At 51.1% G+C, this 14709-nt stretch overlaps 1 protein-coding gene across 1 annotated transcript; it reads left to right on the forward strand.

The window, feature by feature from the left end:
* The first annotated feature begins 5926 nt into the window (after positions 1–5926).
* On the forward strand, positions 5927–12937 carry LOC102946668 (melatonin receptor type 1A). Its single transcript, XM_027833672.3, has 2 exons — positions 5927–6985; positions 10538–12937. The coding sequence occupies exons 1-2, from the start codon at positions 6802–6804 to the stop codon at positions 11320–11322; spliced, it is 969 nt and encodes a 322-aa protein (XP_027689473.2). The 5' UTR covers positions 5927–6801; the 3' UTR covers positions 11323–12937.
* Positions 12938–14709: the final 1772 nt, after the last annotated feature.

Below are 14709 nucleotides of genomic sequence, written 5' to 3' on the forward strand. Positions count from 1 at the left end.
CACGCCCTTAGTAAACATCCCCACTTCAGTCAGAGGAGAGCGATTTTTCCAGGAAACGGGACGTTTCACACAAGGCTCCCTTTTCATTTCATTCATCAGTCAGCTTGAAGCCCTTGCATGTCGGACATGGGGGGCATGATGCAAGCAACGTGACCCCCACGAGCACCCCCAAGTTGCAAACCCAAATTCTTGCGCCACTAGACAGTAGGTCACAAACCTGAGATGCTCCAAGGCCAAAGAGAGCCACAAAGCAGGACATACACAGCCCCCAAGCAAAGAAACATTCATTCTCTCCCACGCAGAAACCAGATAACTGGGCAAGGGGAGAGAAAGGTTGTCCAGGGTGCTCGCTGGCTGGCATTACTAGAACCTATCGAGTCCTGAATTGATACATAAATGATCTTGTATTAGGAAGGCAAGTGATGATCACCCTACCTGTTCTCAGACTCACATAGGGTCCGTACTGCCCTTATAGGAACCAGTTGTCCCCACGGGGGCAGAAAAGTTTGTTTGGACAAGAGATGCACTCAAAGAAATGCAAACAGCACTCTGTCGTCCCCTGAGGACACTGGAGACCTGAGTGCATCCAGGGTTAATGATGTTCTAGGAGTGCATCATGCCCGCACAAGGGCACGGGGAGGTAGAATTATAGCTGTATACATAGCTCAGGGACATAGGTCCCTGGAAAGAGAAGGCCATGGCAGGATCAGGGAGTGGAGCAATAGGTAGGCTGGTCCAAAGGATGTGTCTGACCCACAGGTATTAGGGCTGGAGCAGGCCTGGCAGAGCATGCCAGGATCAGGAAAAAGACGGCTCTGGAAAGGCAGCTGAGGAAGCAGACACCCCCAAGGACACAATGATGCACTACACTTTGCAAAACCAGGGCACAATGCAGAAAAACAGCACCCTAAGTCAGCATCACCCCATAAACCACTGAGCACTGGATCGCGGACAGCTGTACTGCAGTCTCAGCCCACAAGCCACTAGATCCTGTTCAAGTGGAACAGGAAATACGGGACATGTCTCGGCTTGGTCCAGTGCCCCAGTTCCAGTTGACAGTGTTATGCCACAGGGGTACTTGGGGCATGTTTGCCATCAGGTCGATTGTTAACTGAGGGAGGATATGCAAGATTTCAAGATGGCAATCCAAGAGCTTTCCTCTGGCACAAGTCTCCATCTGCGCAGCAGTCATGAGTATCCGGATGACTTGTGCTTTCCTTGTGTAAAACACCCCCATGTGTACAGATTCAGGGGAGCGAAGGCCCAGAGCTGGCCATACTCATCAGAGCAGATTTGCCTTTTTATTGGAACCAATACTGGTGGATACTTGTTTGCACTATTCAGCCAGCTCCTCCCGGTGCCCGTCCAGGTGAGCAGGGAACTCCCCCTCCGCCAGCCATGCCAGCCTGTTGGGCTGCAGAGACAGCACAGTGATTGGGTATTAACCCCTTCCATGCTGCATGAAACAGGGCTCTCCAGCACAGATGGCTATTCTGGGTAATCTGTGGGTGCGAATGAGCATCCCAGGGATACAAAGGTGGGGATGTGAAGGCCCTGAGCAATAGCCAGGCATCGGAAGGTTTCACACAGAGATAAGGGCAAAAAGCAGAACTATCTATCCAATCCCCTCCCCTTGCTGCTCTCCTAGATAGAATCATAGAAGATTAGGGTTGGAAGAGACCTCAGGAGGTCATCTAGTCCAACCCCCTGCTCAAAGCAGGGCCAACCCCAACTAAATCATCCCAGCCAGGGCCTTGTCAAGCCGGGCCTTAAAAACCTCTAAGGATGGAGATTCCACCACCTCCCTAGGGAACCCATTCCAGTGCTTCACCACCCTCCACATCTGAACTCCAGGGCCTGATTCTGCTCTCTCCACATACCCTAGTGTAAGTAACCCCATTAGAGTCCAGGGAAACCTCACAGTGTAAGTGAGTGGACAGGCAGGCTCTTGGAGTTCAGACAGCATTCACTACAGCATCTGAGCACCGGCCCGCGGCACATTAAGTAACATGACTAACATGCATCCCGTGTGGTTGGTTCTCTCTCCGTCAGCTCTGTGTTCACAGTAAGCCTCCCCATCAAATAAAACACAGTGCATTCTAACAGGGACAACTTGTCGCAAGCAACATGAGTTACTAAATCTTTATTGCAACAGCGTACAAACGTTCGGACTAGAGACACCAGTGGTGAGGCGCTCACCCCACGGCAATGGCATTGGGATGGTCCCTCGAACAAGCCAGGCAAGCATTAAGTGTCTGCATAGCAACCCTTTAATGGTGCATCTGCACCGTACCCCCTGCAGACTGCACGTCTCCGCAAGCAAAGACGGGAACATGATTTCACATACCAGTCTCAGTTTGGGTCCCCTGAAGATTAGAGGGTGCCAGGCCCTCCCTTGGGTATACATGGACGGATCGAGACCATTTTGGCCCACATCATGGCAATAGTTAGATCTCTAGTGCCATGCAAATAAAACAAAACCCACCTAAAGCCTTTCCTCTACACGTCCCGAGGCAACACAAGAGGCTCTGGGAGGTTCAGCTCAGTGGGATGGTCTCAGCTGAATGAGAACACCCCATGAGGAGGATACAGCCTGAAACAGCAGCTCTGAGACCTATGAACTGCTCCACTCAGCTCAGTCGGTGTGCCCATCCCCGCTCCTGAGTGCTTTAGAGCCTGTGATATGTCTGAAGCATGCCTGTTCTCAGCTCCCCACCCAAAGGGGCAGGACTTCCCAGAACCTGGCTCACATGGGGGCTAACGAGCGGGCCTCAAACCCTCCCAGAAAGAACAAGTGCCCCCAGAACCCGACTCACATGAGTGGGAGGTAGGAAGGGGGACCCAGGCCCCTTGTATCCTAGAACACACATGAGGACAGCAAGAGGGGCTCAGACAGCCCCAGAAGGGTAAGGGGGCCCATATCCCAGCCCCTAGGAGTGGGACAGGGAAGTGAGCTCAAAATACCCCAGGGGGGCAAGAGCCCCCCTGATCTGGGCACACACATGGGAGGGGAGAACATGGGACTGAGAGATGCCCCTGCCCCTACTCTCCTTCAGTTACTCTGCCACTCACCCCTTCCCTGTGTCCCACCTCTCCACTCCCACACCTGAACCCCCAAAAATCCCTCTCCCCTCCCCTGTACTACTCATTCCCATTTATCCCCCTTCCCATAACCCTGTCCCCTCACTGCAGGCCCAAGCCCTCCGCCTCCTATTCCCATCTCCTCTGCCCCCTGATACCTCTCCTCTCCCAGGAAGCAGCCATGTGACTAATTTCCACCCAAATACTTGGATTACTTTCCCCCCATGCATGGCTCACATATCGTAGCACTCTCCAGCTACTCACTCCCAAACTCCTTTTGTCTCAGATTGGGGCTTGTGATTAATTTATCCTTAGTTATGTTAATTCAAGGGTGGATTCACAGCAGCTATCAATCTCGAGGTCTGACTCATCCAATCATTACTATATATCAAACTATTGATATGATGCCATTGAAAATGGTCTCAAGCTGTTGAGTTTTACCAAAGGGCTGCGTGTGCATAACTGGTTGGAAAACCGCTCCCAGAGAGTAGTTATCAGTGGTTCACAGTCAAGCTGGAAGGGCACAACGAGTGGAATCCCGCAGGGATCTGTTCTGGGTCCAGTTCTGTTCAATATCTTCATCAGTGATTTAGATAATGGCATACAGAGTACACTTTGAAGACGATACCAAGCTGGGAGGGGTTGCAAGTGCTTTGGAGAAGGACAGGATTAAAATTCAAAATGATCTGGACAAAACTGGAGAAATGGTCTGAAGTAAATAGGATGAAATTCAATAAGGACAAATGCCAAGTACTCCACTTAGGAAGGAACAATCAGTTGCACACACACAAAATGGGACATGACTGCCTAGGAAGGATGCTGCGGAAAGGGATCTGGGGGTCAGAGTGGATCACAAGTCAAATATGAGTCAACAGTGTAACGCTGATGCAAAAAAAAAGCGAACATCATTCTGGGATGTATTAGCAGGACTGTTGTAAGCAAGACACAAGAAGTAATTCATCCGCTCTACTCCGCGTTGATTAGGCCTCAACTGGAGTATTGTGTCCAGTTCTGGGTGCCACATTTCAGGAAAGATGTGGACAAACTGGAGAAAGTCCAGAGAAGAGCAACAAAAATGATTAAAAGTCTAGAAAACATGACCTGTAAGGGAAGATTGAAAAAATTGGGTTTGTTTAGTCTGGAGAAGAGAAGACAGAGAGGGGACATGGTAACAGTTTTCAAATATATAAAAGGCTGGTACAAGGAGGAGGTAGGTAAATTGTTCTTGTTAACCTCTCAGGATAGGACAAAAGGCAATGGGCTTAAATTGCAGCAAACTTCCTAACTGTCCTCGGGAGGTTGTGGAATCTCCATCATTGGAGATTTTTAAGAGCAGGTTGGACAAACACCTGTCACGGATGGTCTTGATAATACTTAGTCCTGCCATGAGTGCAGGCGACTGGACTAGACCTCTTGAGGCCCCTTCCAGTCCTATGATTCTATGAAAACTGAGCCCTGGATGGCAAAGCCTGTCACTCAAGCTAAAACCTGCTGCCCTCAAACTAACACTCAGCGCTTTGGGCCTAGTGAAGGACGGAAGGTAATGCCTCTCCTCACCCCTTCTGAGAGCTACTCCTGCTGGAAGAGCACAGAGGCCAAACCGACATGGGGAGGGGACACTCAGGAAAGTGGAGGCAAATCAACTACTGATGTGAAGGCAACGCACATGAATTAAGGCCCCTTAAACCCTGGGTGGATGTTTTCAGTTCACTGTAACTTACTCTCCAGTGAGCGAAGGCCACTTCACTCCTGAAAGCATCTGCACTGGGGGGCAATGGAGAGCCATGAGGTGTTTCGCCAGGCATGCAATGCTACACTTGCATGCAAAATGGCCTCCTCCACGAGGCGAGACCTTGCACTTACGCTGCATGCTGTGTGGAGGAGGCCATGTTGCCTTAGAAAATGGCATCCTCCAGGCACACGCCTGGGGGCTGGAGGGAATCATCCTGCAGGCAGAGCCGGTCCTGGGCCATGTGTTGCATACGCAGACAACACACCACTGCTGTGGGGGGAGGGAGTTAACAAATGTGCATTGACCATGCACCTTGGGTTGGTTTCCCCTAACTTTCCTGAGCATCCCGCTGTAGCCGGGCCCCGAGACCAAGTGGAAAGTGGCTCATGTAGCTGACCACCCCCCCTCAGAGCAGCAGCATGCCATGACCACACCGTCCTCTCCAGGGGTCCCCGCCTGGCACCTGTAGGATGGAGAACACTGGCTCGCTGCTCCTGGGTGCTGCTTTGGCAGTTTGCTCTGCGAGGTTTGCCCTGGGTGGCCTCCCCCTGGCTGCAAGAGCACCGAGAGAGAGAAACTTGTGTGAGAACAAACTGGGAATACCTGGAGCAGGGCTTCCCACAGCGACCAAGGCCACAATGCTGGGGCTATTACCAAGTGGCCAAAACAGAGGCAGAATTGAGGTCCCATTTCAGACATTGTTCACGGTGACTCCCTTTGCTAGTGGGCTCACTGTACCGGCTCGGACAGGGGGCACAGCTAGCCTCGCTGTAAGGGGTTGAGTGACTGTGACCAGCTGCCTGCAGGGCTCCTTGCCTTCCCCTCGCACCACACGGACCCGTTCCCCACCTGCGCGCATCCAGAGCTTGGATAACGCTGGTCTGAGCAGCCGCGGGCGTTCAGTGCGCCGCTGCTCTCCGCCCCGGGCAGGGAGGAGTTAACAGCCCCTGACCAGGAGCGAGCAGCGCACCAAGGGCCGGTTAGCCTATAAATGCGCGAAGGAGCCGGGCGCGGTGCGGCGACTGCGCCTCGGGAGCTGCTTCCGAGGGACTGGGGGGACACGGGGCTCTCCTGGCCCAGAGCCGCAGGTCAGGGGGGCTGGGAGAGGGGATGGAGGGGCCAAGGGCAAGGAGGAGACCGTGACCAAGCAGGCGACAGGGGGACTGGAAGGCGCAGGGCAGCGGCAGGGCTCAGCCCGCCGGGGCCCCGGGGGACGCGTGGCGCACGGGCAGCCTGGCGCACGGCTCCGCCGGGGTGTCCGGTTCTGCCGCAGGCTGCGAAGTTTCTCCCCGCCAAGGGGAACTTTTCCCGAGGAGCGCACGGGAGAGCGCGGAGCGCCGGCTGCCGAGGGAGCCCAGGGACGGGGCTGAATGGAGCCGACGGGATGAACGAGGTGGGAAGAGCATCAACGGGGCTGGAGAGGTCCCCGGAGCCCGGCGCTTGGCACCCAGAGCGCGGCACCGGGAAGGGAGCGCCCCCTGCAAGGGGCTGGCTGCGCTGAGCCGGGAGCTCGCCTGCTCCCTCCCCCCGGCTCCTAGCTCTGCCCGCGGGAGGGGGACTTCCCCAACCAGCGCCCCAGAGGCCACTTGACCCGTGTGGGGAGCGGCCCCCGTCCGCCCCCCAGGCACGGGGCTTTGGAGAGGGCGCCCCGCGGAGCAGCCACAGCGTCGGTCGGAGAGACGCGTGTGCGCAGCTCTTAGCTCCCCGCGGGTGCCCGAAGCGGTGATCGGCTGCGGAATCCCACCTCCCCGCAGGGCCTGCGGACAGGGACAAAGGCGAGACCCTGCCACGCCGGAGGGGGGGAGCCAGCCAAACTTCCAAAGAACCTCTCCGGGAGGGGCCCATGCGCCTCTCCTGGCGCTTTGAGAGGCGCACTGACCCTTGCCTTCCTTGAGCCCTGACCTCTTGGCTCAGGGCCACTGGAACCTGCTAGTCCTGACGGGCCGAGGACTCTGCTGTGCCCTGGGAGGCAGGTTAGATGACCCAGGATGGAGGAGGAAGGTTCTCTGCTGAAGAACCTGTCTGCTGGCTTGGGAAGGGAGGATGGTCTCTACCCCACCTGGGTGGTGATCACGCTGGCTGTCATCCTCATCGTCACCATCGCTGTGGACATCCTGGGCAACCTCCTGGTGATCATCTCGGTCTTCAAGAACAGGAACCTGAGAAAAGCAGGTAATGGCCTTGCTGGGACGGGGGGGGGGCTTCGCCCTCCAGGCTCCCCAGGAGCAGCTCTGCCTCCCTCCGCCCTCCGCAGGGCTCAGGAGCGGTAAGCCAGCCTCCTGCCCTGCTAGTGCAGTGACACACCAGTGCTAGCAGAATCCACCTTTGTGTCTGGGTGTCCGTCCTTGTGTGTGTCTGTCTGTCTGTCCATCCAGCTGTGTGTGTAAACTTCTCCCACCCAGCACAGTCGGGATTCAAGGCAAATTTCTAGTAGCTGCAGAGAGCCTGGTGTTGGAAAGGCTAGTAAAACGGGCTATCAAAGCATGGGGGGGGGGGGGGAAATTCCGTTGTCCATACTGACCCTGGCTTCCATGCCCAAGATACATTGCACTCATTTATTTACAATCTCAGCCAAGGGACTAGTGATTTTGGCTGCTCAACTTGGGACACCCTAAAAAAGGGCCCAATTTTTCAGAGGGTGGGTACTCAGTGCTTTCTGAAAGCCCTTTTTAAGGAGTCTCAGCTGGGGTACCCCAAAAACTGAAACATCCCAAATCACTCATCACTTCCGAAAATCTTGACCGAGATTCCACCAGCTGGCTTCAGTGGTCATCAGCACCCTCTCTGGGGAACTCTGGTCAAGTTCCTTGTGGGATTCAGATTCTTAGCTCAATTAAGGGGTTTGGAGGACCCTAAAGCTTCCCCCCTCCTAGCCTCGCGGATTATTTTGTAAGTGCATGGGTAGAATAGGACACAAAATGAATGGTAAGAATTGTTCCAGCCTTCATGCAGGGGAAAACAGCTATTTTCCATTTGCACCGCCTGATTCTGGGAACAGCTACGCTTCAGTTGGCATTTAATAAATCAGGGTGTTTTGGTTTTTATCCCTCTTTATGCACTAAGAAAGTTACCAGGAACTCTCCAGGTTAGGTTGTTTCTGCTGCAATGAAGTGGAGAATTTTGCTGACCTCACGCTCTGCTTACAAGCCCCACATAGGTAGAAAGTTTTCTGTCTTCCCTTGCCTAGAATAAACCCAGGTTACAAGCCAAGGTCTTGGTCAGTAATAATTAGCCTGCATCTCTGGAAAAGCCCATCCGTCATTTCACGTAACAACACTTTGCCCTTCTGCAGCATTGGATCCTGAAGCATTTTACACTAAATCTGACTCTCAGCACCACTAGGAAATTATTGTAAGGGGGGAAACTGAGGCAGAAAGCTGGAGGCTTATATTGTCAAGGGTGTCCACCAGCTTTGGGTGTCTACGTGGAGACAAATGGGGCCTGATTTTCAGTGACGCTGAGCATCCAAGAATCCCAAGTGACGTCAGTGGGAGCCAGGCAAATTCCATGCCTCTTCAAAGCAGGCTGTCTTTCTCCCCAGAATTGAATGACCCGACGTCAGCGTACCTCTGAAAGCTCAGGTCTAAAAGACAAAGCCAGGAATGGAACCCGGGCATCCTGATGCCTAGCCCTGTTCCGTAACTGCTAGACACTCCTACATTTCTAGTTGTAACCTCCTAATCTTTGAATGGGTTCTCTCCCTCGCTGCACAGCGACAATGGAACCCTTAGGACATCAGTCTTTGCAATGGGAGTGGTAGCGATGCTATGCTCCAATACAACTGGACTTCATTGGCATGACTAGGTATACAAGCATGGAGGGCTCTCAGGCCTGCCAGAGGTAGGTCCATGATGGCCAGGGTTGGGTTCCAGGCTGTGTTTGGGGTTTGATCCCCTGCGTCCCAGCATTCGGACTTCACCGCAGGGAAAAGCCGAAAGGCAGGAGGAGCTGGGAGAGCAGAGAAATAACTTTGCTAGGTGTGTGTGCACCGGCCTGTCCCGTACTGGGGAGCACCTGACCGCTGCTTCATTTATGCTACCTAGACTGTCGCTGACAAACCAAATTGGAAGTCAGTGGCTGGGGGTAGCCCAGGTGCGACTGGTGCAGTCTAACGCCAGGATCAATCTGATCCTACGGAGCCGAGAAATGTCAACGCACGTTGAAAAGCACAAAGCCAGAACCAAATCTGTCATCCCAGTAGGACTGACTTTAACAGGCTCCCCTGTGTCAAAATCCAGAGCCCATCCCAAGCACCTGCGTATAACTAACCCCCCATGCATGGAGTGGCCGATTCCACATCCCTGCTGGAGCGGAGCCATGGGTAGGGCAACTTTTAGTGCAGCCATTGAATGAACCCATTGCATTAAACTGAGTGGTTACCCCCTGCTTTGGCTTCAGCTGCAAGTGCCACCCAGAAGAACACGTCTCAGCTGTACTGTCTCCAGGGAGAGCAGTGATTTAAACCCCTCGCCTGCTCTTTTCTTTTACTGCAAGCAGTATAGGGGTCAGGACGGGTACAGAATAAGGTAGGGAGGGGGAAGTGTGGGAGGGGATGGAGGGGGAAGAGGGGAGAATGACCTGTGACAGGGCCCCTCGCAGTAGGAATTTGGTTTATTGCAGGCAGGAATTTGCTCCCCATAGGGAGGGTGTTCGCACAAAAGTCAGTGTTGCAAGCTCTCTGCCTCTTCCATCACACAGTTCCATCTGAGTGGGGTCCTGCACTTTCCATGCAGCTGGGCTATGCCTTTCACCTACCCCCGAATTCTCTACCCCACCCAGTGTGCCATTTCCCTAGAGCTGCTCCAAAGAGAGGAAAAACCCCACCTCTGTCCTGTCACGGTGAGGAAGAAGAAGACCCTTGCGTGAAAAGCCACTGCCGGTGGCTCGGGAGTCCTCTTGCAGAAGAGGAGGTACAGATAGCTGTGGGCAGCATTATCCCCTTTGGGGCTTTAATTCCCAAATCAGCCCAGCAGAGAGCAAGCATGCTATTGTGGACCAACGAACTGCAAAGCACCCATTTGGCTTTCCTTGTCCAAGTGATGGAAGTGCAGCTCAGGAGATTCTGCAACCCAGTGATTAGGGCCTGACACCACGGGGGAGCCGGGTTCGATGCCTGGCTCTGCCACCGACATTCTGTGAGATTTTGGGCAAGTCACTCACAGCCCAGTTTTCAAAAGTGGGTTTCACTTTAGAAAAAAAAATCTAGCCATTAGCTCATCTGTACCTCAGCTCCTCATCTGTACTAATAGCACTGCCTTGTCTCCCAAGGGCATATGAGGATAATATATTAGATGGATGGTCAATGTTATTTCAATTGTGGTAGCACCTAAAGGCAATCACGGCCCCGTATAAAATGAATAAAACGGACAGTGTCTGCCCCAGGGAGCTAAAAATCTAGGATTGTGACAAGATGCAACAAGGGGATGAACAGACAAACAGGGGTGGGGGTATGAGGTAGCGATGAAAGGAAAAGCAGTCATGGTAGTTAAAGTGATAGTAAGTTAAGCTACTCTGTAGATGATGCACAAGCCAGAACAGAATCCAGCTCCCAGAGCCATCGCTGCCGTGCAAAGAGAAGTAGAAAGACAGTACGGCAAGCAGGTGTAATTTGGAGTAGGCGCAGGAAGCTGATTTGTTTAGCAAGGAGAAGGCGTTTTCCTGGCTGTTGCTGCTGCATTCCGACCACAGGTTCTAACTGGTTTTTTTTGGTGTTACCTTCCCCAGGCAATGCCTTCGTGGTGAGCTTGGCCATTGCAGACTTACTCGTGGCTTTTTACCCTTATCCCCTGGTCCTGATGGCTATTGTCCATGGCGGCTGGGTGATGGGGTACCTCCACTGCCAGGCCAGCGGCTTTCTGATGGGCATCAGCGTTATCGGCTCCGTCTTCAACATCACGGGCATCGCCATCAACCGCTACTATTACATCTGCCACAGCCTGAAGTACGACACGCTCTTCTCGGGCACCAACACCGTGTGCTACGTGGGGCTGGTTTGGGCACTCACCTTGCTGGCCATCGTGCCAAACTTCTTTGTGGAGTCCCTGCAGTACGACCCGCGAGTGTACTCCTGCACTTTCGCCCAGTCCGTCAGCGCCCTGTACACCGTCTCCGTGGTGGTCATCCATTTCTTCCTGCCCATCACCATCGTCAGCTACTGCTACCTGAGGATCTGGCTGCTGGTCCTCCAGGTGCGGCGCAGGGTGAAGCCGGAGACGCAGCCCAAAATCAAGCCCCATGATTTCTGGAACTTCCTGACCATGTTCGTGGTCTTCGTGCTCTTTGCTGTGTGCTGGGCACCATTAAACTTCATCGGCTTCGTGGTGGCGGTCAAGCCCACACTGGGTTCCTTGATACCCGAGTGGCTCTTCACGGCCAGCTACTTCATGGCCTACTTCAACAGCTGTCTGAACGCTGTGGTTTATGGGGTGATGAACCAGAACTTTAGGAAAGAGTACAAGAGAATCCTACTGACTGCATTGCAACTGGCTTACAGGACTGATGGAGACTAGCACCCATGGGCTGAGCCAGAAGGGAGGAGGTTTTACCATATTCACACTTATCCCCTGCTCCACTTTTAAGTGAAGTGCAAAGAGCGCAGCCAAAACAGCGAGAGGTCAGCAGAGGACACAGCTCCATATATAAGCTGTCCGCAGCAAGAACAATGCAGCCCACCCTGTTCTGCAACATAAGATCCTCTTTGGAATGCAATGAGCTTTGAAAACAGCCCCTCCTTGCTTACTGGCCCTGGCATAGTCTCCCCAGCCTCAGTCAGATAGGTATCCTGGAAACAGCTAGAGCCAAGTGATTCCTAGTAAATTTATTCAGTGAACTATCCACAAACATTTCACCATTTTCTCTAACATCTCCATTATTCGCCAGCTAATTCTGTGTATCTCAAGAATGTTTGTGAACAGCTAGCTGAGTGTTGGACACCCAAAATTCAACTGGTTTCATTTGGACCCATGGAATAGTTACTGTTCCACGATTGGATGAGCATAAGTCCCAGCACTGAAGTTTTCTGTGTGAACACTCACCTCTATGTCTTGGGAATCTGTCTTCCCTAAGTATTCTCCAGTATTCACTGACTATTTGCTGTTCCTGCTAATACCCCTGCCAGCAAACTTGCACTGGCCACAAGTGAAAGCAGAAAGGGGTACAAACTCAGCCAAAGGGAATTCAATATTTTTATTGAATGGTGGGATTTTCCAGAAGCTCCCAAAGGAGACAGGTGCCTCTGAAAGCCCCACCTTACGTGAATATACACAAAAATGGTAGCATCTGGTAAGTCATGTGATTCCCTTGAATGAGCTGAGGTGGTGAACCCTTTCCCTTCTCTTTGGAGCCAAGGGTGAACCGTTCAGGAAGGAAAACCCATCACCAGAAAACTGAATCCACTTCAGAAGAAGACAATCATCAGTGTGACTTGACTGCTCCTCTGATGAAAAACCATCACAATGGGAAGGGGAAACCACCACAATGAGGCTGAATCTAAGTCAGAAGATAATCCACAATGACGACAAGTCCTTTGCAAATGCCAGCGGCTCAAAGAGAGCATATTACCTTTAAATGAGACCAGACCTGGAGGCTCTTGACAAGATATTTAGAGCACAAGTGTGAATACTGTTTCCCATGCTGAGAGGAGCTTATAGGAGAGAAGCCAATTTTTCTCTCGTTTAGTGTTTAATTCAAGAGATATTTTGGACTAGAGGAAAGGGAGTTGGGCCCAGATCCTTAAGGTATTTAGGATTTTAAATTCCATTGATTTCAGTGGAGGATCTGGGCCTTGGTCCCCAGTGGCCCCAAATGGCAACGGTTCACTGGGCTTCAATTTAACAGATTGTGGGACTGAGGAGAAGGGAATAAGGAAGACAGAGTCAAGATGGTTAGGTTTTCAACAAGTCTGACCAGCAGTAAGGAAATTATTCACTTGTCTTACTTCCATATGTAACAAGTTCCAGCGTGCAATGGGGTGTGGCACCACAGAACAAATTTTGCATGCAATTTTCCTTTGATCCCGGGAGATCTTCTGCTCTGGTTACCTTGGCATGTAAAGCATAAATCTGCTTTTGTGCACAGCCATCAAGGAAGACATGAAAATATGTTTTAAATCAGCGATACTCAGACTGAGGCTCATGAGCCACAAGTGGCTCTTTAATGGGTTTCCTGAGGCTCTTTGCAGCACATGCTATTAAAGCATTGTGTGATTTAATTATTAACCAATCAGGAGGCTTTTACAATGTTATTAACCAATTGTAGTTTATAAAATACTACTACTTGGTCAGTCATTTTGCTGTGAGAATAATATATATGTTATTATATATATAAACAAAATATTTCCCATCGCACTGTTTAAATATGACTGTATAGTAAATGAAATAATGAAGTCACATGACCATGGCTCTTTTGGGTAATGTTGATCACCAGTTTGACTCCTGAACCACTGAGGTCTGAGTATCACTGTTTTAAATGCAAGTTTACAAGTGTGAGTATGTCTGTAATGTATTATGGGTGGGATTTTCAAATGAGACTAAATTACTTATAAGTGTAAGTCCCATTCAGTTTCAATGCAACTTTCAATGCAACAAAAGCACCTGTGTGTGTGTGTGTGTGTACACACCCCTACCTTGATTAAAAACATCTTGTCTTCCTTGATAGGCATGAAAGAGAAAAAAAAATCAGTGTTTTTTCCCCAGATGCAGTCATTGGTTTAATGAGTTTATTTTCACCTGGGTTCAAAAAAGAACACAAATACCCAAGTGAAAAAGCTTTACTGTAGCTTCAATCCGATCTGAGTCACCTGCACTTCATCCGTTGCTCGGAAAGAGCAAAGGGATAACTAGTCTTACAACAGGTATGAAATCTCCCATTTGCTCTCCCTGCCCCCAAATAAAAATGATGTTTCCTGAATTGTGGTTACAGAATCTTTGTTGCAACAGCACTAGAAAGGCAACAAGAAAGATTTAAGAGATTTAAGTAGCACAGACCCCAGAATTGCTCTACGCCACCATAACATTATGATGAACTGGTGGGGAATGTCTTTGAACTATAGCCTCACGGCCGTGCACCTTACTACAGAACTCAGAGGCCATGCACACGCAAGGACACTGCTGCCTTTTGTTTGTTTCAGCATCTGCTCCAGGTCTGGCCAAGAGTTTTCCATCCCAGCTGTTTTGACAGAGCATTGGGGTGTTGACAGAACATTCATGCTTTCACAGAAGTCTCTGCTTTCCATAGAAAATTTTGACATATCATCAAAAATGCAAAAAGATCTTGGCTTGAAAACCAAAACTCTACGGGTTTTGAGTTTTTGACCAAAGGAAAAAAAACACACCAAATTTCCCACAACCCCCCTCTCTGAAAAATACGCTTTTCTCTGACTAGTTCTAATCAGCTCCATTAGAAACACCTGAGTGCAATAGAAATGTTACCCTGTGCGACAGATTCCCACGTGGACACAGCCATTCATTTCTTGGTGGGGACACCGGTTTGACCGAGCTCCTGGAGATTATTGTGCCTTCCATTTAGCACAGAAACCTCTAATTTGTTCTAAAAATAACCATGTTTGTGCACTTTATTTCAGCTGGCTTTGAGTGCTTTGTGCCATGGTTCCTCAGACCCTGATGGGAAGGCTCAAACAAGCCAAAAGGAGAATGAACAATGCTAATCTTTTATTCATGGTGACCCTTTCAGCCAGGAGGAAGCCAAAGCACTTTAAAAACTGATGCATGAACGATGCATAGGGATCGCTCCACCTGTCACTGTAACGCAGCCACCTGTAACAGTGTGCAGCATCGCTACCCAGAGATGTGGGGCACGAGATACAAGAGACTACTGTGGCCAAGGAATCTGCAGCCAAAATATAATTCCAGAGATTGAGCCAGCTAGGACAATCCAAA

The sequence above is a fragment of the Chelonia mydas genome, chromosome 8 (assembly GCF_015237465.2).
Source record: "Chelonia mydas isolate rCheMyd1 chromosome 8, rCheMyd1.pri.v2, whole genome shotgun sequence".
Lineage (NCBI taxonomy): Eukaryota > Metazoa > Chordata > Testudines > Cheloniidae > Chelonia > Chelonia mydas.

Coding starts and splice junctions, on each gene's coding strand:
- LOC102946668 (XM_027833672.3), top strand. CDS start 6,802: ATGGAGGAGGAAGGTTCTCTGCTGAAGAACCTGTCTGCTGGCTTGGGA. Junction 6,986..10,537: donor CAGGAACCTGAGAAAAGCAG/GTAATGGCCTTG, acceptor TACCTTCCCCAG/GCAATGCCTTCGTGGTGAGC.